Raw genomic sequence first — 26,258 nt, forward strand, 5'->3', positions numbered from 1 at the left:
GTTTACATTAGACTAGAAAGTGCGCTCCGGCCGCATGCTTATACACGTGGCGATTGTTTACATCAGAGTGCGCACGTGTTTCGCGCAGCATATACGCAGTGTTTGTTTAAGCGGTTGATGGAAAATAAGCTATAAAGCGCGTTCTAAAAATCTAAATTCAGATCTATTATTTTTCACGGTATTTTGAAGTGCCCGCGATAACAATATCGTGCATATTTATTACCGCGATTTATCGCATTACCGAATACCGGCACATGCCTAGTGACGATGCACAATTCACTATTCAGTTCTGTTACATATATCAGGGTTCCCGCGGGGTCTTAAAGTTTAAAAAAAAATCTAAAAAATGTAACTTTAAATTTTAAGGCCTTAAAACGTCTTAAAGGGATAGTTCACTTTGAAATTAATTTTTGATATGTTTTAGCTTACCTCAAGGGCATCCAAGATGTAGGTGTCTTTGTTTCCGCAGTAGTTTCAATTTTGATATTTTTAGGTCAAACCGTTCTTGTCTGTCAGTCATATAATGCAGGTCTATGGTCACTGTCTCAAAACACAAGCACAGAGTCCAAATTAAAACAATTCCCCATCGTCCAAATGAAACAATTCCCCATCATAAGTACACATTGATGGCCTAAGACACGAAACGAGCGGTTTGTGTGAGAAAACGAACAGTATTTATATAGTTTTTAGCTCTTGAAAACAGCACACGTCCAAATGATCTGACGGCGCGGGCGAGTATAGATGTATACATAGATGTCGCCTTGGCTACGGTTTCGTTCCAATGAACTGCAGTAGCGAAGGCGACATCTAGTGTATACATCTATACCCGCATAGATATATACACTAGATGTCGCTTTGCTACGGTTTCGTTCCAATGAACTGCAGTAGCCAAGGCGACATCTATGTATACATCTATACTCGCCCGCGCCGTCAGACCATTTGGACGTGTGCTGTTTTCAAGAGCTAAAAACTATATAAATACTGTTCGTTTTCTCACACAAACCGCTCGTTTCGTGTCTTAGGCCATCAATGTGTACTTACGATGGGGAATTGTTTCATTTGGACGATGGGGAATTGTTTTAATTTGGACTCTGTGCTTGTGTTTTGAGACAGTGACCACAGACCTGCATTATATGACTGACAGACAAGAACGGTTTGACCTAAAAAATATCAAAATTGAAACTACTGCGGAAAAAAAGACACCTACATCTTGGATGCCCTTGAGGTAAGCTAAAACATATCAAAAATGAATTTCAAAGTGAACTATCCCTTTAAAAACGGCCAGATTTTCATTCGCGGTCTTAAATTTAATTTAGTCAGGTCTTAAAAAGGTTTTACCTTCGTTCATTTCCAGAAACGCTGGCTGCAGAAAGTTATTACAAAGTAGCAAAAAAGTATCGAGTCATAGCCTACAAAGTGGAGCTCTAGCAGGGGTCTCCAACACGTCGCACGCGAGCTCCAGTCGTTCGTGGCCTGATTTGAGGTAGCTCGCCAACAGGCCGTTCACATATCGCGTCTTTTGCGCGCTCAAGTTTGTTCAAATGTAGGCTCGCGGTAAGCGCGCTCATAATTGAAGCGACGCGCTTGTTTTTTTCCAGGCGCAGCGACATGAAAAAAAAACTCAACTCTTCAGAATGCCGCAAACGCACCGCAGGTCACATTGAAAGCTCAGTCAACAGGAAGGATGGGGGTTCACCCAAACACTAAGGATGTTTTTCTCTTCTACCTAATAAATTTTATAGCAAGCGTTTTTCGGCGGTGGAAATCCATTAGCCACTAAAACTTTTGTCATTGTGGAGAGCGCAGTGCATGGTTGCATAGCAACGACAGACGCCACGGGAAAATCGGACCGAATTTTACTATTAATAATAAAAGATAAGCTAAAGTGCATTGTGAATGTCAGTAATTTATCTTTTTTGACTCATTCTTTTTATAAAAAATGATTTAAAGGCTGAAATATGCGAGGTTTATCTTTTTATAAAAACCTAACTTGTACATGTTAGTATATAACATGTTGCAAGACGCTTTTAAAATCTCGCTATCATTTTTAATGGTATTTTTTTAATGGTTATGTAAACAGTGCATATTGATGCTAATTTTATTTGTTATTTGCTGGTTTTCGACATAAAACTTGGTGAATTGATTTCATTGTGTAGTAATAGTACTTTTTGAACAGGATTCTGTGATAACCGTGATAAATTTTTTTTTACTATAATCATGAAATGAAATGTTCATATTGCTCAGAAAATCTAAACCGCTTGATTGTGTGTTTATACTTTGAGGATTAAAAAAAGTGCATGGATTTCTTTTTCATTGTATGGTGGTTGTCCACACACTGCAAAGACACATTTATATGCAAACACCATATAAAAGTGAATTTTGCGTCCAATTTAAAGGATTTGTGTTTCTCATTGCGGTCTCATTTGTCCCTGGTGCAGGTGATCTCAGCGCTCCTGCAGACCATGGAGGATCAGTCGAACCCTCGGGTCCAGGCCCACGCAGCTGCCGCCCTCATCAACTTCACCGAGGACTGTCCCAAAACACTCCTCATCCCCTATCTGGACAGCCTCGTCCAACACCTGCACGTCATCATGGTCGCCAAACTCCAGGAGGTGCTCTCATCCCTTTCAGTTTCAGTTATTAGATTGGTTAAAGGGAGTTTGAATCCCAAGCTGCTCCTTTAATGAGTTTAACTCTCCTGTTGTCTTGTGGAAACTGCAGCTTCATGGTCACATCTGTTTTCCCTTCTGTTAGGTGCACAAATCTAACGCGGTGAGATTTAGTTTGATCTGGGTTGGGTTCAGTTCAACTTTCATTTCAGTTTAAGTTTCTTGAATTGAAATTCAGCTGAACCTCACTTCAGATGTTAGAAGGTGTTGAGTTGTGTGATCACAAATGGTTTGACCGTGTGTGTGAGGACTTCTCCTGCATGCAGTTTGATGCGGTTTCACACTGAATCAGAGATATGTTGGTGACTTCCTTCCATAATGGTGTTTTTTTATTCTTCCAGCTGATCCAGAAAGGCACTAAACTGGTTCTGGAGCAGGTTGTGACGTCCATCGCGTCAGTGGCTGATACCGCAGAGGAGAAGTTCGTGCCCTACTACGACCTGTTCATGCCCTCGCTCAAACACATCGTGGAGAACGCCGTTCAGAAGGAGCTCCGGCTGCTCCGGGGAAAGACCATCGAGTGCATCAGCCTGATCGGCCTGGCTGTGGGCAAAGACAAGGTGTGTGTTGGGCACAGATCAGGAAAAACTAATTTTAAAGCAACACTAAGTAATGTTTTTTTTTTTTTTACCTTAAATTGTTTCCAAAATGGTTTCAGTGGTTCATCAATTCGTAACGGGGTGAAGCGCACTCCTGCATTCGCTTTGCGGCCCTATATCTGCTATAACCGCACTATGCAAGTTTGCCAAACCGGGTGGCGTTTCTGTAGTTCGAATGAGACATAAGAAACTACAAATTTGACTTGCTTTACGGCAAGCGTTACAATAGTCATTATTTAGTTTTTCTTCGTTTCTGATGTCGCAATACATCATACTTTCATGAAATCATGCAACATACTCTACCTTGTCTGTGGACATCGTTCATTCAAAGCCGGTACTGGATAAACCGCGAGTGTGTGTGCGACGATCGGCTGCGGGCGGCGGAAATATTTACGACAACGGTAATGGACAATTCCGCTTCCCACCTGTAGGGCGACCGAAGAGGAAAAGTTCCTTAGTGTTGCTTTAAAGTTAATAAAATAAAATGGACCATTAGGAAGTTCGAGTTATTTAATTTAAAGTAAATCAACTAAATATGAGTGATTTAAAATTATTACTACTTTTTATTTCTTTATTTTGAGTTATTATTTTGGCTGAACTTGTTTTATGTTCATGCTTTTGAAAAGGTTTTTAACCAAGTAAATCCAAATTTAGTTAAGGTTTTTTAGAAAAAATTAATTAAATTTTTATTTTTGAATAACTAAACCGGACTCTGGCTATGAACGAAGCAAAAGAAGCTGGCATGGTATTAAAGGAAAGAAAGATAAATATTTGATTTGAACAATTTATGAATATAGCTGGCATGGCGTTAAACTATAAACAAACAATTAAAACATTTTTATTTGACTAATTTTAACCTTATTTAATTGGATGTATAATTGGATGTATTTGAATATTTAAGTTTGTTCAGTTTTAGGGCCTGTTCACATATCGCGTCTTTTGCGCGCGCAAGTTCGTTATTTCAAATGTAGGCGCGCGGTATGCGCGCTCATAATGGAAGCGACGCGGTCGTTTTTTCCAAGCACGCCGCGGCGCATCGAGATGAAAACATCTCAACTTTTCAGAATGCCGCAAGCGCACCGCAGGGCACGTGACAAGAACCAAGCTTAGCAACGACAGACGCCTCCGGAGCGCAACCACCCGAGCGCTTTGGAAAAAGAACACGGCGCGCCTAGCGTTTTCTATGCGTTTTTAGGCGCGATGTGTGAACGCCGCCTTATCTTTTTTTTTTTTTTTTTTTTTTTTTTTTTACTTGATCATGTTTTATTTATCAGTATTTGATTTTAATTAATTTTATTTTCTTTGATTTCATTTACTTATTTCATCTTAATTTATTTTCTTTTTTATTGTATGTGGTGATCTCTATCAGTATTTATTTTAGTTTATCTATTTTATTAAAATATTGAATGTAAAAAATTCTACCTATTTTAAATTTAAACAAATAGAAATCACAATTTAAATATAAACTTAAAATAAATCAAATAATTTAATAAAAAAAAACTAAATTATTTTAATTTTATACTTTATAATTTTAGTATCTCTTTTTTTTTTTTTGCAAAATAAATGTAAATGAATGCATTTATTTTAATGCAACTTTGACAAGTGAATGCATCTCATTTAATCCCAGTCGCTTATGCCAGCAACTACTTTTGAGTGGAAGAAATGTGCAGTGTGTTTGCTTCTGAACAGTGTTTGATTTGTCCATGCAACCCTTTTGTTTGCTCGCTGTAGTTCATGCCGGATGCTTCAGCTGTGATGCAGCTCCTCCTGAAGACACAAACTGACTTCAATGACCTAGAGGATGATGACCCACAGGTCAGGAAAAACCAAGCAAATCATGGATCTTGAAACTAGAGTTTCTCTTGTGTTATTGAGCTCCTATTCTTGCGCTTCCAGATCTCCTACATGATCTCGGCATGGGCGCGCATGTGTAAGATCCTGGGGAAGGAGTTCCAGCAGTACCTGCCTGTGGTGATGGGTCCGCTGATGAAGACGGCCTCCATCAAACCTGAAGTGGCTCTCCTCGACAGTAAGAGTTCTGTTCCTAGTGCATATTCACACTCTCACTTGTGTTATTATTGTTAATGGTGTGTTAGTAACTCCCTTTTCCTCTGGCTCTCTCAGCTCAGGACATGGAGAACATGTCTGAAGATGATGGGTGGGAGTTTGTGAATCTTGGAGACCAGCAGAGTTTTGGCATCAAGACCGCAGGACTGGAGGAGAAGGCCACGGCGTGCCAGATGCTGGTGAGAAGGAGAACCTCTCAGACATGCAGTTTATCCAGCAACAAAAACAAACTTTAAGATGCTTGAGTGGCTTAGGCGTTTGAGAAACAAAACATGGTTAATATTTTTGGCAAGTCACTTTTATTTTTATAGTGGTTATACAGTACAGATTTGTTTCAAAGCAGATTCACAGTAATAAAGAAAATAACACTTTAATTATGAAATGAATAGTTTCCAGTGTTTCCCCTATAAATTTTTCCAGCAGCGGTGCTGTTACGTGCCGGAGGTTGTTACCAAGCCGCTCGCGGGGGTCCGGGGGCATGCACCCCCGGAAGATTTTTTTTTTTTATAACCCCTTAAACCATGACTTCTGGCAAGTTTTGTGGATAGAAATTGACATTTTGAGACATACATTTTGAGGCTCAAATGTAAGAAAGGGGCACTATGTATAAAAAAAAAAAAAAAAAAAAAAAAATATATATATATAACGGCTGGGAATCGATTAAAAAAAAAGCTAATTAATCGCACAATTTGCTGTGATTAATCGCAATTAATTGCATTTCCTCCAAACTTGTAATCAATATTTAAATGTAGAATCACTAATTAAATCAAACACACAAAAAATGGGGAAAAAAGAAAAATGTCCACACAAATTGGACAGAAAATAGCCCTATATTAAAATATAAAACATCAATATATTAGGCTATTCTTCATTCAGTTCTATGCAACATACTCAGATTTAACAGATTTATTTTTTGACTAATTGTCAAAATAAAGTATAGTCATACAAAGCTATTATTACCAGAGTATGTGATCAGAGCAGGTAATTTTACCATGCATAGGCTACTACTGAGAAATTTCACGTTATTTGAGCGGGACTTTGCTTTTCCAGTGCGTGATTGGTACATGATTGGAGGTTTGGGCCGTTAACCACAGAGCAGAACGCGCATCGCAAACACGGAGCGGAACATTGAGCAGAGAGCGCAGTGCGCCGACACACACTCACAATCTATGCTCGGAACCGAGAGCGCGGCGCAAACACGGAGCGGAAAAGACTCGCACGTAAAGTTACTAAAACAAGCTGCGCGAGAATGAAACCGTATCGCCAAACACGGAGGGGCGGGACGGCATATTTTCCATAGACAGTAAAAAAATGGACACAGCGAAGCCATAGACTTCAACGGAGAAAAGTTCGTACCGCTTTCTCCTTTGCACAAGCGCTTGCTCGCTCTCCTGTGGCGTCTGTCGTTGCTATGCCAACCATGAACTGAGGCGCGCCTGAACACCTTTTGATCTGTCCATGCTGAAAACGTGCGCGCCGCGTCGCTTTTATTATGAGCGCGCTTGCCGCGCGTCCACATTTGAGATATGTGCATGTGAACGTGAATGGCTCCTTTTATGGCAACGTGTGTAAGTGAATGTCGTGATATTATTGATCATGTGAAGATTTTGCAGCGGCGCTGAAAAGCGCCGCCGCTGCTTAATACATTGTGGGGAAACACTGGTTTCAACTCTGAGCCAAGTTAGTCTTTTTAGAGCGGATTCAATTTAGTTAAACGTTCATTCATTCCAGTTACAGTGTGAATGTTGCAAAGTTCAATAGTTATGAAGAAAACTCAACTATAAAGAAGCTTTTCTACAGATGATAGTGTCATTATTCAACTTAAGTCAGTTTAAAAACGGTTGACGTTGCAAAGTTAATCAATTATGATGACTTTGATTCGGCTATAAAGCAGTTGTTTTGAGTCTTGCTAATGTAAACCAATACATTTCCTTATTTTATTAATTTGAATAAAATTATGTGTTAAATTCATCTGAATTTATTACTTTTAATAAAATGATGCATGAAAAATGCAGTTGCATGGCTAGTAAATGTTCTCGGTTCATGCTTACGTTTTTAGCAAAAAAGTCAATTTTGTAGGGCTGTTTTATTCTGATTCTGGTTGCACTTAATTTTAAAGAGTACCTAAATATATAATTATGCTGTTATACGGAGTAATAATAAACTACATGTACTTATTATAGTGTTAGGATTAAGATTAGGGTGTTTTAGGGTTAGTTTCATGTAATTATGCACATTTTATAGTAATACTGTAGTAACTACGTGTAACAGGACACTGTAATATAGTGTTACCCAGATTCCTTGTTCCGGACTCGATTCTTTCCTTTTGTTTGATTCTTTTTATTAACTAAAGATTCAAAGAAAGAACACGTAGTCCGAGCGGCACTCAAGTTTCCGCTCAAGCCATTTTCACAATGTAATGCTAAATCATGGTTTATACTTTTTTTTTTTTATGCTTTAGACGTAGAACACGTCCGCATCTGTGCATCAATGTTTGTGTATTGTGCTTTGAGTGCAAACCTTTAATGTAGGAAACTTGTCCACTATAGGCTACTCAGTATTTATCAGTAGTTTACATTTTTGGACAAGTTCGACATGCAGGACCACAGAATGAAACGGTGACAACAAACACCATTGAAAGGTAATTAGCTTTATGCGTTCCCATGTGTTATTAATCGAATGTTTCAGCGTGACATAACACAGTTAGACATCATTCTAGGTGAAGCATTACACAATGGAGTAACCGAACTGAACTGTTAGTGGAAATGAATCGGGCTTCCAATCAATAATAGCGAGGGAGAGAATGAATGATTAGCTCTGAAATGTATAAAAGGCTCTTACAGAGGAGTCGGTTCCCCTTGATTTGAATCTTTAGAATCGACTCTTGATTCCCAAAGCCTCAGAATCGAGGAATTGATTCTTTTTGGAATCGATTCCCAAAGCCTCAGAATCGAGGAATTGATTCTTTTTGGAATCGATTCCCAAAGCCTCAGAATCGTGGAATTGATTCTTTTTGGAATCGATTCCCAAAGCCTCAGAATCGTGGAATTGATTCTTTTTGGAATCGATTCCCAAAGCCTCAGAATCGAGGAATTGATTCTTATTGGAATCGATTCCCAGCCCTACAGTTTTGCACAATACCCAGATTACTGGCATGTTATAGTGAAAATGTTCCTTTGAATTACTTGAAAGATTGAATTTCCTCTGTCTGTTCTTCCTCAGGTGTGTTATGCTAAAGAGCTGAAGGAAGGTTTCGTCGAATATACGGAGCAAGTCGTCAAGCTGATGGTCCCTCTGCTCAAGTTCTACTTTCATGATGATATCCTTCCTGAGACTAAAATGACTCGTCTTCAGCACATTTTGCCGTTTAATGGTCATCCAATGCTGATATCTAGATTTTAACAATGCTTTTAGATGGTATAAAATGCAGTTTAGCATTCACAAATAAGAAATGCACAATTTTACACCTGATTTACACCGATTCACTTCCAAAAATCTATACTAGAGATGTTAATTAAAAATTAAAGTTTCACAACTGATAATCGCAAATAATTGGTTTTAATTGTAGTAAATGTATCTTCTTAATTCTTTCCCCACCAGTGCTAAAAGTTGCCAGCGCATATTGTCATTCACAACTTTTAATAAATCATGATTTATTCAAAGACTTTATCCCGATTTGATTCAGAACGATGATCAAAACATAGATTGAGTCCATCAAAGCTTCAGTCGTTTTCTCTTCATATGTTCGACATTTCATTCTGTATATCAGGCAATTATTCATATGCCATTTAATGTTTTATCACGCTAGTCTTACATTATGCTCCTGGTTTATGCAGATCTCGTTTGCTTGTTCTTGGATCTGTTGTTGCTGGTACCATTTCAGAAGTATGTTGAGACTCTGTTAGCGTCCTTAACTCAGTCTTGACGTGTGCGAGTGGCGGCCGCCGAGTCCATGCCTCTTCTGCTGGAGTGCGCTCGCGTCAGAGGCCCAGAATACCTCACTCAGATGTGGCACTTCATGTGTGACGCCCTCATCAAAGCCATCGGCACCGAACCCGACTCGGACGTGCTGTCAGAAATCATGCACTCGTTTGCTAAGGTGATTCACGCTGTTCATTCTGCTTGAGTCCACCAGAACTGTTCAGTGGACTGTAAAAATAGAAAATGCGACTTGTTCGGTGTTTGTGTGCGTTATTCTAATTAATGTCATCACTCTTAGTGTGTCGAGCTGATGGGAGACGGGTGCCTGAACAACGAACACTTTGAGGAGCTGGGAGGCATTTTGAAAGGCAAACTAGAGGAGCATTTTAAAAACCAGGAGGTCAGACAAGGTGAGTCGCACAGGAGTTGTTGTTATACTCACCAAGGCTGATTATTTGATATACAGTAAAAATGACAGTATAAATAACCGTTTTCTAAGTGAATATTTTGTAAAATGTAGTTTATTCCATTAAAAATTGCTGATTTATTTTTATTTTTGCCAGGTTATTTAAAAACAACTGAACTCCTATAGCAATTTTGCTCATTTGATTCATAATAAACTTGCTTGTGTTCACATTTTCATAAAAAGCTTTATTCTCCTTTAAAGGCAGGATCAAACTTCTTTTTTTTTCTTTTTTTTTTCTTTTTTTTTCAGCCTATTGCAATCTCTAATACTCAAATTTGTGAGTTTTAATTAGGGATGTTAACCGATGACCGTTTGACTGATGGTTGACCGTATCAACGTTAACCGATCAAAGTTGTCGGCAGTCGGTAAAAAAAAAAAAGTGATCTCTAAATTAGACTATTATAGACGGTGGACTAAAGGTTTTTTTGTCCTCTGATTACATACAAGCTCCCCGGCGCCGCGTTTGCGGGACTCATGTTTCGCGCTGTAGGGGATTTTAAAAAAAGTGACGTACGGGAGGCAGAGCGGTGACAGTTGCGAAATTGCAGGCGCGGCTCTAAATGACTGTTATTTCAAATAGCGTAGCGTATTATAAACTAATCGGTTAACCGGTTTCAACCGGCTAATGAGGCTCGGTGGTCGGTCAAGAGAATTGTTTTCGCCATCCCTAGTTTTAATTAGTCGTTGCACACATCTCTAGTGCTGGACCACAAAACCAGTCACATGGGTCAATTTGAATTTGCTGCTTTCCATTGATGTATGGTTTATGATCAGTAGGCTTGGGTATCGAATATCGAGTATCGATTGGATCCGGGACTAGCTGCTTTTTTTTTTTTTTTTTTGGAATCGTTCAAAAGTTAAAATTTCGATTCCTAGTTTCGATTCACAGTCCGCAGACCGGAAGAAGGAACGGCTGTCTAAGTTACCAATTTGATCATTTCTAGCCCTATTCTGAACTGAAGTAAGCATATCTGGATTATGCTAAACTGCGAACCGATACATTTTATGAGACGATGTGTGTTCCCTTATTAACTCACAGCGTCTCATAAAATGTATTCCGAGCAAACAACCCTGACGTTAAACCTTAAAAACGTACTTGTATGATGTTTTCTTATTGTTCGGTATCTTGCAAGTTACAACCATATTCTCCTGTCCTCTGCTCGTCCGTTTGAAAACTGCGCACGATGCCGGCGAACGTAAAAAAAAATAAAATAAAAAAATAAATCATGAAAACACATTTACACATGTGTAAACAACCTTATTTAGCCTATTTTACCTGATAGCCCATTTTAGCTGTGAAAATAGCAATTGATGGAGAAGGTCAGACTATTTCCTTCAGAAAGACCGTTGGTTAGCTAGCTCATTTAAAATATCCTAAAACAAATTAAAATAGATTTGATATTTAGGTTGTAGTTGAAAACATCCCTGTGAGAAATTCATAGTAAAGTTCATAAAAAGTAAAAAGTTCATAGAATTAAAATTTATCAACTTTTTTTGACCCTGCCTCTTAAAAGAATCGGAATCGAGAATCGTTAGGAACCGGAATCGAAACAAGGAATCGGAATCGGAATCGTTCACATTCAAACGATACCCAACCCTAATGATAGGACAATATTTGGACGAGATACAACTATTCTGGAATCTGAGGGTGCAAAAAAAATCAAATTTTGACCCATATAATGTATTGTTATACAAATCTTTTCTCTTCAGCCAAACGACAAGATGAAGACTATGACGAGCAGGTTGAGGAGACGTTACAAGATGAGGTGTGCTGCTCGTCTAACAGGTTCTGAATGTTAGTTTGCCCTCGTTTTAAAGCTCCTCTTGATCTCCATGTTTCTCACGTGTGTTTCAGGACGAGAATGACGTTTACATCTTGACCAAGGTGTCGGACATCCTGCACTCGATCTTCAGCAGTTACAGAGAGAAGGTTCTCCCGTGGTTCGAGCAGCTGCTGCAGCTCATAGTCAATCTGATCGTGAGTGAACTCGTTCAGTCTTGAGTGTTTCCTGTACTACGGTGTGCTTCTCTACTATAGTATGATGTAGTGGTTCGCCACGGCACTTTTAAAATATCGGCATCGGCCGATAAGTTTTTCTCATTGGCTGATGTTTTTGGAAGCGGGACTTTTATTTTGACGTCGCTCCGGACTTTTATTTTGACGGGCGGCGCTGAGAACACCACACTCTGATCACACAGAGCTCACTCACATTCTCCGTCTTAGTTTACGATCTCTGTCAGTCATATCTAATACTTTGTTAGACAGAACTGGTAAACAAAGTAAATGGTATGTGAAAAAGTAAAGTGTTGCTTTTATATTATTTGTTACAGAAAAGGCAAACAATTAGGCTAAAATACTTTATTTACTGTCAACATTCAGCAAATGCGCATCTACATCGTTTAAACAAATCTCTGAATATCTAATAAACATTTAATTTCTCAAACCTTGCAGATTTAATGGACTCCAGCTGTGATATCTTGTGAAGTGTGCGAAGTGAGTGAATGCGAACAGAAGATCAGCTTCACAGGAGACGCGATCGAAAAACTTTAAATCCTTCATTTTAAAATATGCTGTGCTATATCCAGTTGTCATATTCATATCGTTTTCACTGTGTGATGTATGTGACATTAGCATTACCTTCTCTTTATTTGGAAAACAATGATTACCAGTGCACACAATATTACCAGATTACTGAGTGCAATGTTAGTGTTTACTTCCTTTTTATTGGCATATTCATATGTTTTAACAATTACTTTATTTGTGAAACATACTGTAATAGGATTGCAGATTCAAGAAGTTGCCATCTAAAGTATAAGTATGTTTATTTTAAAGACTTGTTGTCTAATTTATTTAAAATTTATAAAATATTGATTGAAATAAATATAAAGATATCGGCATCGGCCATCAAAAACCAATATCGGTCGACCGCTAGTACGATGCATCCTTGAAGAAATCAGCTTAGCTCGTCATGACTGTTTCCCGAAACCGTATTGTCGCAAATTGGTTGATCAGCCACGTTGGTTAATGTCACGCAGGTGGTGGAGTGATAACTACTTTTAATGAATCTGTTTGAGATTAATTTATAGCAAAAACTAGCATTAATTTGCAGACATTACATCTGAGGACTAATTCAAATTTTTCTCAGTTATTTTGCTTTATTTCCAGATTCAATCATAGGCTCGTTCTTACATAGTCGAGCACGTTCACACATGCACACTCTTCAAAAACGGTGCTTTCTTGACCAACTCAGACATAAATGACATTTGTATGCATTCTAAATGAAAGATATAAAGGGTTCGTACGGGTGCTTGAAATCCTTAAAGTGCTTAAATTTTGGATAAAATGCTTGAAATTGTAACTTTCACAACAAATACCGATCTGACTGAATAGTTTGTTTATTAAATGGAGAAATAAAATGTGGCCCTTCAAATACAGAGTGATTTGCGCTCTGGACCTTGAAAGTGCTTGAATTTGACCTTGGAAAAGGTGTACGGACCCTGGATACAGATTATACTGAATGTCAGCTTGTTTATTTGGCTGGAGATAAGGATTTGAGTCCACATGTCATGCAAACAAGAAACTGTTTCTAATCACAGGTCGAGATCTGTCGCTCCAAACACACACTGTTTGCGAATATTCGTTGGAACGATGGTTTCGGGAAACGCCGACTCGTTGAACTTGCGACCATAGTTGGCTAACGCTGCTTTTGGGAAGCGCACCCCTCAGTTTATTAACATCCTCATGTTGTTCCTGACAGTGTCCACACAGACCCTGGGCCGACAGACAGTGGGGTCTGTGCATATTCGATGACATCGTCGAACACTGCAGCCCGTCTTCCTTTAAATACGCCGAGTGCTTCCTGCGGCCCATGATGCAGTCGCTGTGTGACACGAGCCCGGAGGTCAGGCAGGCGGCGGCGTACGGTGTCGGGGTCATGGCTCAGTTTGGAGGAGAGAACTACAGGCCTGCGTTCACAGGTGGGGTGACCTCTGCTGCACTGCACGCTTAAAACACAAAACTCTCTTTATAGGGCCCTAAATGTGTCATTTTGGTTAAGTTAAATTAAATTTGCAGTTAGTCAAGAAACATATCTATTTAATTGAAATAATGAGACTTGTATAATAACAATTTAAATTGAACAAATTACACTTTTAGGGCTTTATAAAGTAGTTTTTCCACTTTTAGGGCTTTATAAAGTAGTTTTTCCACTTTTAGGGCTTTATAAAGTAGTTTTTCCACCTTGTATTTTTTTCTCGATTCCATTTTAATGGCTGCAATTAAAATTGTAGTCGTCAATAAGCACATCTAATTAATTGTAATGACTAACACTTTTTTTTTAAGCAAATTGTATGTTTCATTATTACAAGTTTAACAAATTAAGGCCCTATGAAATTATTTTTCTCGATTCAATTTTAATGGTTTAATCAGATTAGTCTAATCAATTTAATTTCATTAATTTTTCAGTAATAGGGCCCTATTATCTTCAGCAATTCTGTGTCTTGTACTGGATTTATGATTTTAATACAATTATCAAATGGTAGTAATCAAAGACATAAAACATGAATGATTTTAATCTTTGAAAATGTAATTGATTGAAGAAATAAAAGGACTCGTTAAGTTTGGGCAAATAAAGTGGTGCAGATTTAGTTCAAATTAAAACATGGAAGAAACTTCTGAGATTCTTTGAGTTTTAATTTAAGTATATTCTACTGTACATTTAGTAATATATCTGTTAGTTTTGGTGGGTTTATAGTGAAGATCTTTGGGGTTTCTGTGTGCATCTGATAGTTCTCAAATGAAACGGTGAAATGCAGATAAAGTTCATGTTCTCGTATAGTGAGACGGCAGATCTATGCTGAAAACACCACGTCCTTCAGTGTGTGTGTGTGTGTAGTCATTCACAGAACATGCAGACTCCAGATTTAATGCTAGACTTTTGCACTTTAATTTGAACAGTTCTTTGCAGTGAGTTCCAGTTGTGACAGGATTACGTCCGTGTTTTCTGCGTCGTGGACCTCATAGTGCCTCACGTCAGGGTTTATATGTGACCCTGGACCACAAAACCAGTCACATGGGTCAATTTTTTTTAAATTGAGATGTATACATCATATGAAAGCTGAATAAATAAGCTTTCCATTGATGTATGGTTTGTTAGGATAGGACAATATTTGGACGAGATACAATTATTTAATCTGGAATCTGAGGGTGCAAAAAAATCGAAACATTGATAAAATCTCCTTTAAAGTTGTTCATTTTTGTTCACGATTGTGCTGCATTCACTCACAAAAATAAACGTTTTATATATTTACGGTAGGAAATTTACAAAATATCTTCATGGAACATGATCTTTACTTAATATCCTCATGATTTTTGGCATAAAAGAAAAATTGGTCATTTTGACCCATACAATGTATTGTTGGCTATTGGCACAAATATACCCGTGCGACTGGTTTTGTGATCCAGGGTCACATATTGAAGCATGTTGTCGTTGTTGTTTCAGAGGCCGTCCCGCTGCTTGTGGGTGTGATCCAGTCCGCAGACTCCAGAGTTAAAGAGAACGTCAACGCCACAGAGAACTGCATCTCCGCTGTGGCCAAAGTCATGAAGTACCGGCCAGAGTGCGTCAACGTCACTGAAGTCCTCCCTCATTGGCTGTCCTGGCTGCCACTCAACGAGGATAAAGAGGAGGCGGTCCACACGCTTAACTATCTCTGTGACCTCATCGAAAGGTGAGCGTCTGTTGCCTGACGTGAACTCTGGGAGATTTGGATGTGCCGGTTTGCAGTTTGAGTTTAATGTGGTTTCCTCCCACAGTAACAATCCCATCGTTCTCGGACCCGATAATACGAACCTTCCCAAGATTTTCACCATAATCGCTGACGGCGTTGCCAATGAGTCGATTAAAGGTGACGGCGACTGCAGCAAACGATTGGCCAATGTTATTCGTCAAGTACAAGTGAGTTTCATGTCATTTTTAATATGAACAAATGCTTTATTAGAGACAGACTTGTGAAAAATCTCAGATTGATCCAGAATTTGGATGCAAAATTCTTATTTTTAGCTAAAAAAAATGAAGCTTTCAGCACAGGATAAGCATTATGCTTTAATTATATTATATTGGTGCTTAAAGGGACTTAAAGGTGATTTCAAACAGGATTTTTACTGTTTTCATGCATTATATATTTAAAATAATTAGAAGCAATGCCTGTTCAAACTGATGGTTTCTGTAATCGGAAAGCCACTCTTTTAAAATGTGAATAACATTGAACATCAAAGGGCTGATTTATTTACTTTATATCATGTAGTCTGTTTTCAAACATTAATGTAGCTAAATATTGCTATTTTATTAATGCATATAATTATCAAATTGTTTTTTTGTTAAAAGATGTAGTAAAATGCAAAAAATGTATTTTAACTTTAGCCTATATTGAAATTTATATGGAAATATTATTGTAAAATGTTTTATACAATTTATGCTTTTACATATGTAGTGATATCTGATTTGTCACCCTTGTCATGTAAATGCATTTTAATTAACTATTGATGCATTTAAATAACATTATCTTTGTTCTTTAAAGTCTATCAGTCAGTATTATAATACGAGCTAACATTAAAGGTGCATTGCGCAACATTTCATGTTAAAAATACCCGTTTTTCTAACCCATACATGCTTGAACAATTGCCTGATGGGCTGAATGAGCCCTTCTCTGATCACTGCGATTGCCTCTATAATCCTGTACAGTAAAATAAATAAGAGGGATTCGGGTCGGAATTTGAGACTGGGCCTATTAAATTGCATATATTGCAGTTTCGCTTGTCGCCAGAGGGGGCATAGTTCTGCAAAAACTCAGAGACTTGCGCAATGCACCTTTAAAATTTAGAGGTAAATATTGCGAAATATATATTTATCCTTTTTTTTTTTTTTTTTTTTTTTTAAGTATGTACTGGTCGAAGTCACCCTTTTCAGAGCAAACACACATGCACATCCTAGTCAAATGTACTTTTTTAGCTCTAGTTTGTCCCAAGCAGAATTTGCATGACATTTCACGAGTCAAATGTGTGACTGTGTGCTCGATGTTTTCAGGTTTCTGGAGGCCTCTGGACGCAGTGTGTGTCGGCACTCAATGAGACGCAGCAGAAGGCCATCCAGGACCTCCTGAACTCGGCCTGAGTGAGCGAGCGAAGCCTTAACCCTGTAAAACAGCCCATCTAATGAGGATTTAAAAAAAAAACTTTGCACCTGGAATTCCACATCTAGATTTTTGGCCCTTTCCCTTTTTCGAACAATGAATGGTCATGTGACTTGAGTCTGTGTTGGGCCTCTGAGCCGTCTGGACCTAATATCTCAAAGTCTTCTACAACAACAACCGGGCCGAGGCTCCAGCGAGCGTGTGTGTGTGTGTGTGTATCGCCTCAAAAAGGGCCGACGGCTTCACAAACCCTCATCTGGAGCGGATGCGGGGGGGATTAGGGGTATGAAATGAAACTAACCGTCATCCATCGTAGTTCTTTAAGAATTTCTGATGTAGAAATTGTGCTTTTCTCCCTTACGAGATCAGTTATAGTTGTTTTGTCACAACTCGTGTGTCTGTCGATCCTAGCCGAAGCTGTTTTCTCCGACTCTGAGACGGATCCGTCTGAAATGGACTCGTGTTGGTTGAGCTCGAATGCAATAGAGCGATGATTTAGCGGTCATGTCGTCGACTTTTGTTTCTTTTTGTTTTGTTCTCTTCGACGCCGGTCCCGAGGGCCGGAAGTGATGTTTGGGAGAGATGGGCATCGGTTTGCTCCTCCTTCGCTGATGATATCTGTGTCACATGGCTAACAGTGTGTGTCATTGGCTCTCTTAATCCATGCAATGAAATAAACGACACGGGAAAACCGGGACTCTGGGTTCAGGGCTTCTGATATATGAAGGAAATGCACAAGTCTGAAGCCGGTTGGCTTATTGGTGGTCACATGTCCATGGAGCATTTCTATGATATTCAATCTATCCTGGTTCATCATTTTACAACACTTTCAGTATTAAAGCTGCAAGACATGATGAACTCTGCGTCAGTGTTTCATTTGCTCAAGGAATCCAGTGATTATTTACATTCAATTCAATTAAAATGTGAATTTAAAGTTACATTAATATACTGTTCAGAAGGTTTTCTCACTTGAATGCTTGTTTTTAACAAGAGTTTACATAAAACAGAAACTCAAAGCTGTTCACTTTGATCTTTTATGGTTTTACAGCGGTAACTAGAGAAGATTATGAGTGAATAGGAAAAGATAAGTTCTATTGTCACATCAGTCTTAAATCGGCGTGTTTGTAGTTTTCAAAAGTGCATATAAACACAATTATAAAACTTGTGCTGCCTACCTACTTTAAAGTAAATGACATTGAGTTTTAGTCAAACCCAGTATTGAACGAAAGCTGCACTTCATTTACTTTCTGATAAAGTAAAAGTTCTATAATGGATTCTAACTGGAATGAATGGATGAATCCTGTTAGATTATCCCAACACTACTTTTGACAAGTACTAGTGTCTTGAAGTTTTAAAATCCTCAAAGATTTTTCTTCTGTTGTCATGTTTATTGTAGTTCATAGCTGGCTCTAAACTATTATTTCATAATTACAGTACCAATGACAAGTATTTTGACAGCGATTGAAAGTGTATCTGTCCTCTGGGAGCAGTGTTGGGAATTTATGCATTTATAGGGAAATAAAATGTTGGGTCCTTTTTTAATAAATCCTAATCCCATATTTCAAAATCCCATTGTATTACATAAAATCTGGTTACACTTTATTTTAATGTGTTTGTTACAGTGTAATTATACATTTCAGTACTGAGAAATATTAACTACATGTACTTACTATAGGATTAAGATTAGGTTTGGTTTAGGGTTAGTTGCATATAATTAAGCATGATTTATAATTATAGCAACTACATGTAGCAATGACACTAAAATAAAGTGTTGCCTAAAATATCAATAGTAATGCATTTTTAGACTTAGTGTTGTTTCCACAGATTGGTGGCGCTGTTTCTCATCACAGTACTTTATAAAACTGTAAAAAGGATTTTATGTTCCTGAACGATTTATTTGAATTCTTTTTGATGTTCTACACTTTTTAAAATGTTCTAAAAACGCGTGAACGTTACTTTAGAATGTTCTCTGAACGTTCTGAAACAAGCAACATTTAAAAAAAAAAAAAAAAGAACGTCTGAAGAACGTTCAAATAAATCCTTCAGACAAAAGTTCCGTGAACGTTTTGAGAACATTACTAAAGACCGGATAAATTTGAACAAACATTATATTACTGTTTCTGGAAGAACGTTTGTTTTTTGCTTTAAGAGAACGTCACCAGAATGTTCTGAGAATTAACCGTTAGATGGTTTGGTACCATTTTGCTTACATAGCCATTATTAACCATCCCTTACAAAACTACTATGGCAGTGATGGTATCAGATAATACTATACAGTAGCCTAGTCAACATTGGAAGTGGATCAAAAAAAGTGAATCAAAGTTGTCCTAAGACAAAAACCGGTATTGTTCGAAATGCATATAACTTTGATGAAAGGTTTTGATCCACTTCAAATGTTGATTACTGTACATAAAAGCCCAATTTCGCGGGAAAACCGCGGACTTGGCAACATTGTAACCAGGGTGAGTTTGAATCGTCCGCCAGGTGTCGCTGTTCCCATCGGTTCTGCTGTGTGAGGCTGTAGTGCGGGTGTTGGAGGCTGGAGGCGGTGTTTTATTGTATCAGTTCAGTTCGGGATCAGTCGTTTAGTCATGGCGTCCGGGAAGACGGTGGATTTCAGCGCTTCCCGCGAATAACCGCCGATAAACTGATTCTTCGCGACTCCAGCCGCTGCTCTGCGTGTTATTTTCGCGGAATATCGTTTAACAACATAGTTACGCGTGTATCCAGTCACAAGGAGTATTAATTCAGCAGGAAAGGTAAGATTCTGTGTTATTTTATTGGCAATAAACCGGCAGCGAGCGAATAAGTGTTACTATTAATCTTCCGATCGCTGGACACGCTGATATATTGTAGCGGTTTCCATGGTTACACGATTAAATCTCACGAGCCTCCGTTGCTGCCACGCGTCGTATCGTACGTTTCCACATCAAAGGTTTACTGTAGTGCTTTACCATAGTGCTCTACTGTACTACACAAATACTATGGTAATACCATGTTTTGTTGGATCTTTCAAAAAGTGCTGTGGTATAGTGATAATATCACCACTCTAGATTATTTAAATGGCATTTACAAGAATGCATTGGTCCATGTCCAAAACACAGTAGTACCCTTTTGTAATTGTGGCATGGCTTTTGGACTTGTATTATCTCAAATACCTTGGTATTATTCGAAAGCATCACTATGGTATTACCACAATGCAGTTTCGTAAGGGTCACATATTTTCCCCTCAGCCTGTTTTTTTTTTTTTTTAAACTAATGCAACACAGCATGGGGTTATTGATGCATGGAATTATCATTAATATATCCCAGAATCAGGTGAAAAATCAGTTTTTACAGCTTTGTAACAATAATTTGCATTATTTTTTCACTATATATTCATAAGAGCTGCAGAGATGTGTTTTAAGTGGTTGTGCAGGTTGTCATTTGGACATTATGGGATTTCCCTGTCACATGAATTCTTGATGTGGCTACACACACACACACACACACACACACACACACACACACACACACACAGTCAATGCAGCTTAACCTACTAACATCTGAACCTCAAGGATTACTCGACTAACCTACATCCGCCGACTGCAAGCACAGATTTTGAAATCCTTTTAGAGAATTGACCATGTTAATTATTATATTAATATATTTAATATTATTTAATGTTTGAGTGGTGACTTGTACCAGATAGTAACATTAAATGTAAAAATGGTGGTAGATATGTTGGCGGAAACTAGTTATCTTCAGTGATCTTGATAAGTAAACACACTGACTAGCACATCTGAGTGTGTTTTTACCATGTTTCCAGGGTTAATAGATGGTTAGTAAACAGAACCACTTAGTTGAGAAATAACACACCTCTTCTCATTTGAGGAATCTTTCAACACACACAATGTAGAGTGCATTAAGTACTTAGTCAGTATGTCGTGGTCACTGTTAAGGACCCTTGCTCACTACACATTGGGACACTGATGGTCACTCACATGACAACATCTTCATTGTACAACGAGAACTCAATTCGGCACTTTTGCGCTGTTTTCTGTGCCGGGAACATCCAGAGCCGCCGCTCATGTAGTGCTCGAATACCGAGTTGAGTTCTCTCTCACGTCGTCTCGGGCTTGAACGGACAAATGCACGCAAAATTATGCCAAAATATCCTTGTAAACCGAGCGGGTCTAAAGTGAACGTAAACAGTTTAGAAAGAAAACTCGTGTGTAACAGTGTATTGGATCCGTGCATTAGCTTTTAAAGTGACAGGAGCCTAATATTCCCGCTGTCCATGTCATTAATGTTAAGAGAAAAAGAAAATCACTCACTGATCTTGACTGAATAACTTTTGTAACTAAGGATTGATCTATTTTCTTTGTTAAAAAAACAACAACTATGCAGTATTATCTTACATTTTGTCTTCAATTTCTGAACTTTGTTTAGTTGTGGTATTGCTAATTTTCTTATTTGTTCCTATTGTATTACTGAGTGTATACTTGTCTTTAATAATGTTTGATTAGTTAGTTTAGTAGTTTATTACTTAGATGTTCTCTAGGCTGCTGATTTTTGTTTCTTTGTATACAGGTATTCAGAATATTCATGGTATTCAGCAGATATGACAGAATATGTTTGATATCTAAACGTTTGACTTCTTTTTTTTTTTTTTTTTTTTACCATATTGGAATCGAAACTGGGAATGAAAAGCAGAATTGGAATCGAAATATCTCAAACTCTCTGATTGAGACGCACCCTTAGTTTTAGCATCACTAATTCTCAGTGTTGTTTGTGCTTAGCCGATATGATGAGTGCCATACTGATTGTTCAGTGAAGTCTGGGCCAGCGGTGTGGATCCGTGCCTTCAGATGTGTGTATGTTGAGTCTGTCTCAGTGAACCCTCTGTTTCACGTGTCCGCCTCGCTGAACACATCTCTGGGAACTTTCAGGCAAACAAGTTGAAAGGCAGGTTAACTAGTTCAGCGAGCGTGAGTCTGGGAACGAGCCCTCGCTGCACGGATTGTTCCTAGTTCACTTTTCTGTCTCTGTTCTCTATGAAGGGTGTGTGTGTGTTTGTATAGGATGGAAAAAGAAAGATTGTGTGTTTAAATAAGGTAACTGTTTTCTTTTTATTTCTTTTTTAGCAGGCATGTCGTTTGAAGTGGGCCTCTCCTTAATCGTTGAGTTTGTAGTCATGCAATGCAATGTGTTGATTTGCACTTTGGTTTTAATGAGACCTAATTTGCTCCAGATTCAGAAGTACTTCCTGTTTCTTCGTGTTTATCTCTGCATGTGTGACGATCATTCTGTGCTTTGCTTGCTTCCTACTTTGTGCTTCCTTTAGAGTAAAAGTTTCCAGTCTGTGGCCTTTTTGCTGAGGTTTCCCTTTCACCTGTTGTTGATCAGCATTCAGTGTGAGAGTTTTGCTTGAGAAACTTGCTAATGGTCGATTGTAGAAAAACAAGCTGTCGCAAATCATAGCACTGCATCAGGACAGGGTTTAAAACATGCTTAAAAAACCCACTCAGAATGCCATAGCAACACCCTAGCAACTACATAGCAATGGGCTAAAACCCCTCAGAATGCCTTAGCAACCACAAAACATTCCAGAACACACTGGCAACACCCTAGCAACTACATAGCAATGGGCTAAAACCACTCAGAATGCCTTAGCAACCACATAACATTCCAGAACACACTGGCAACACCCTAGCAACATCCCGGAATCCCCTAGCAACTATATAGCAATGGGCTAAAACCACTCAGAATGCCTTAGCAACCACAAAACATTCCAGAACACACTGGCAACATCCCGGAACCCCCTAGCAACTGCATAGCAATGAGCTTAAACCACTCAGAATGCCTTAACGACCACATAACATCCCAGAAAACCCTGGCAACACCCTAGCAACATTCCATAACACATCAACTACAAAGCAATGCGCTTAAACCACTCAGAATGCCTTAGCAACCACATAACATTCCAGAACACACTGGCAATACCCTAGCAACATCCCTGAACACCCTAGCACCTACATAGCAATGAGCTTAAACCTTGTAGAATGCCTTAGCAACCACATAACATCCAAGAACACCCTAGCAACAGCATAGCAATATGCTTAAACCATTCTAAACACCTCGGCAACATCATATCGATATCTCAGAATACTCTAGAAACTACATAGAAACATGTTTAAAGCACTCAGAATGCCTTTGTGACCACATAGCAACACCCTAGCAACTACATAGCAACATGCTTAGTGGCACAAAAACTTAGCAACCACTTAGAACACCATAGCAGCTGCATAGCAACGCCCCGGCGACCACCAAAATGTCCTGGCAGGGGTCCAAACTGCCTAGCAACAATCCTTAATGCAAAACTCAGATGCCTTTGCAACCTCCTAGCAAACATATGAAAATCTCACTGTAATTTGTAGTATTGTTTCTTGATCCTCTAGAATAGATTGCATTTCACTGATTGTACAGCTCAGTACGGCTGATCTGATCTGAACACAGTTATGGGAACGTGATCCCTTGTCTTTATGTTTGTACGATCTCCTTTGGGAAATATGATGTGTTCTTCTGAGACACGAGAAAACATAAAACGAAGTGTGAGAAAGTCACGTTGATCCTTCCTGCAAAAGAAGGTGAACCTGTTGAACCAGTAACAGTGCAGTTCATGTCATGTGCGTTTCACCAGATCAGTGCATGCTTAAAACACAAGCTTTACCCAACAACGACAACAAAGCTTTTTCCCCTTTATAATTCCAGCACATTTGCAAGATGAGCGGTTAAAAATGGGTGAACTAAAGATAGCACAAGGAAGATTAAATATAATGGCCATGCATTTGTCATCATGTGTCTGTGAGTGGGTTTTAATAGCTTTCGTTGGAATGGAAATCCAGTTGTTTACACGAGTTTGTCAGTGCCGTTTGTGTTTGCTTGTTCTAGTGAGGGTTTGCTAACACTAACAGAGCTGCGGACGCTCAGTGGTTAAGGCATGAATTAGGGTTTCGGCGGGTAATGAAACTGCTAGCCTAGGGGGATTAAAGGTCCCGGAGGAGCCGCTTCTCAATTACTCATTGAGTTTAAATGTGTGTAACCAGTAACTTCGGCCCGGGACGGGAATGAATGGCCCCTTTATTGCAGTGTTTGTGATTGTGGACGGCCCCTGAAGACTTCACGGGAGCCTGTTGGTCTCTCTCTCCCGTTCATCCTCTTCTCCATGCTTCTAGTGTCTATTATTCTTGCTCCATTTCTTTATTCCTTTCTTGTGCTTTTGTCAGCCATTATTATTGTTGGTTGGTAACCGCACCCAGTTGGTCGGTGTTAGTGGTAAATGGGCAGTAAATAAGGCAATTTTTGAGATTACTGACTGCTAACTACTTGGGCTGCACAATATATCGAAATTATCAAAATATCATGTATTTATCGCGATAGGCATATCGCAACAGCTTGCAATAACTGGGGTCATGATGAACAGAAGACAAAGAGAAAATCACTCGCTGCTCTTGGCTGAATAACTTTTGTAGCTTTAATAAGAATCAGTATTTATTTAATTAACTAAGCAGTGTTTTATTTTTACATTTGATTATTCAGTTTCTGTTGTTAAATAACCCTAATGTAGGATAACCCTGAACCCCCTGATGTTAAAATAACACTTCTTACGCTACAGTAACACACTGATGTTCACTTTCAGAAGTTGTGGGGATATTTTCTTGTCACAAAAAGAATGTGAAACACATGTAGGTTATATAATTTTAAATATATTTTAAAGATAATTTAAGTTTATTTTACACACTTTAAGCATTATCGTATTGCATATCGCATTATTTAACGAGTTATCGCATATATCACAGTTTTCTTCAGTATTGTGCAACTTTTTTAAAATCAAGTCTGTGTTTGTGAAAGTAAGTTATGTAAAATAAGTTGTATTTATTATTATGTTTTTTTTTAATAAACATATTTTTATAGAAGTAAAATAAGTTTATAAATGAATTATTTTTATTTTATTTAGATTTATTATTCTAAATAATAAATAAATAAATTAATTACAATTTTTTATTGATTTTAATTATATTTATAATGATGTATATTATGTATTATTATTATTTAGATTAATAAATAAATATCTACTTATTAGTTTTAAGTAAATTGAATAAAATTAAAAAAAAAATTTAAAGTAAATTGTGTAAAGCTATTTATTTTATACAATTTTATGTTAGTTATGTAATGTTATAATATTAACCCTAAAAAATATTTCAAAATATTAGACACATAATCTCCTTTCATCGTCTATATCACTCTTCTTTCTGTCAAACAAAATGTCAAACTGCAGATGGAAATCAATATTAAAATGGCATTTTCATCATCATCTTCCATCACAGGACGAGTTTGTTACCATGAACATCTCACACTCCCTCGTTCCCTTGATGAATAAAGCCTTGTGATCATCTCTAGCCTCATGATGATCATCACATCCACTGGATGTCCTGTCGTCAGTGTCATGATAGCGCAGGATAGACTCCGAGATGTGTGTGTTGAGGAGGTTTTCTGACTGTGTGTGTGTGTGTGAATGCTGAAACCCTCTCATGGTTGTTAACCTGTCGTGACTCGTCTCTAGCTCACATCTGAGTGCAGAATCAGATTCCAGAGTTCAGCGTCTGGATCTGAGATTCAATCAGTGCTGGAATGTGTTCCTGGTTAGTGTTAGTGAACAAACCACTAAGTATTAAAGTTTTGTCCTCTTTGCGTCGCCCTGCAGTCTTTGTCCAATTTTTGTATAGTGGCTTAAGTTACACTGTTTTTTTTTTTTTTTTTTTTTTTTACAAATTAATTCAGTTACTTGCTAATTAATTAATTACTTTGTAATTATTTGTGAAATTTACTTGCAATTTATAAGTGAGAATTGTTTCCACCATTACACCATTTTTTCCAGCTGCACGATTCTGGATAAACTGAGAATCTTTTAATTTAAAATAAAAGATTAGGTTTAAAATAGAGATCACGATTCTCCCGCGATTCTGAATAGACAAAATAATATAATTTACTAGAGGTTCTGACAAAATATTAATTGCTGCAGTCTATTTAAGTATATTTAATTAATTTGGATCATTTTTTCATTTTAAAATTCATTGACTTCACTTGTTTCATTACTGGATGAATCAGTGTTTTTGAACGAATCTCTTGAATGAATGATTCAATGACTCATTAATAAAGACTTGTTTTGTTACTGGATGAATCAGCGTTTTTGAAAGAATCTCCTAAATAAATGATTCAATGACTCATTAATAAAGACCTGTTTCATTGCTGGATGAATCAGCATTTTGCACAAATCACTTGAATGATTCAATGACTCACCGA

The 26,258-nt window shown here is 38.0% G+C and overlaps 2 protein-coding genes across 4 annotated transcripts in view; both read left to right on the top strand.

The window, feature by feature from the left end:
* Positions 1–17,767, top strand: part of kpnb3 (karyopherin (importin) beta 3) — a 32,107-nt gene extending 14,340 nt beyond the window's left edge. The window contains exons 13-26 of the mRNA XM_081362243.1: positions 2,439–2,612; positions 3,011–3,229; positions 5,000–5,083; positions 5,165–5,297; positions 5,393–5,514; positions 8,558–8,654; positions 9,262–9,434; positions 9,555–9,666; positions 11,433–11,488; positions 11,578–11,700; positions 13,481–13,700; positions 15,224–15,452; positions 15,538–15,679; positions 16,808–17,767. Coding sequence (XP_081218369.1) covers positions 2,439–2,612; positions 3,011–3,229; positions 5,000–5,083; positions 5,165–5,297; positions 5,393–5,514; positions 8,558–8,654; positions 9,262–9,434; positions 9,555–9,666; positions 11,433–11,488; positions 11,578–11,700; positions 13,481–13,700; positions 15,224–15,452; positions 15,538–15,679; positions 16,808–16,894 — 1,971 coding nt within the window. The 3' untranslated portion in view covers positions 16,895–17,767. The remainder of the gene's footprint in view (positions 1–2,438; positions 2,613–3,010; positions 3,230–4,999; positions 5,084–5,164; positions 5,298–5,392; positions 5,515–8,557; positions 8,655–9,261; positions 9,435–9,554; positions 9,667–11,432; positions 11,489–11,577; positions 11,701–13,480; positions 13,701–15,223; positions 15,453–15,537; positions 15,680–16,807) is intronic.
* Positions 17,768–19,450: 1,683 nt separating this feature from the next.
* The window catches only part of farp1 (FERM, RhoGEF (ARHGEF) and pleckstrin domain protein 1 (chondrocyte-derived)), a 92,106-nt gene continuing 85,298 nt past the window's right edge, over positions 19,451–26,258 (top strand). Inside the window, exon 1 of one of the 3 annotated variants that reach the window (XM_081360977.1) lies at positions 19,451–19,672. The gene's annotated coding sequence lies outside the window, so the exon portion shown is untranslated. The remainder of the gene's footprint in view (positions 19,673–26,258) is intronic. The other 2 variants (XM_081360978.1, XM_081360979.1) reach the window with 2 other exon arrangements.

Source organism: Scardinius erythrophthalmus, assembly GCF_964197995.2.
Source record: "Scardinius erythrophthalmus genome assembly, chromosome: 3".
NCBI lineage: Eukaryota > Metazoa > Chordata > Actinopteri > Cypriniformes > Leuciscidae > Scardinius > Scardinius erythrophthalmus.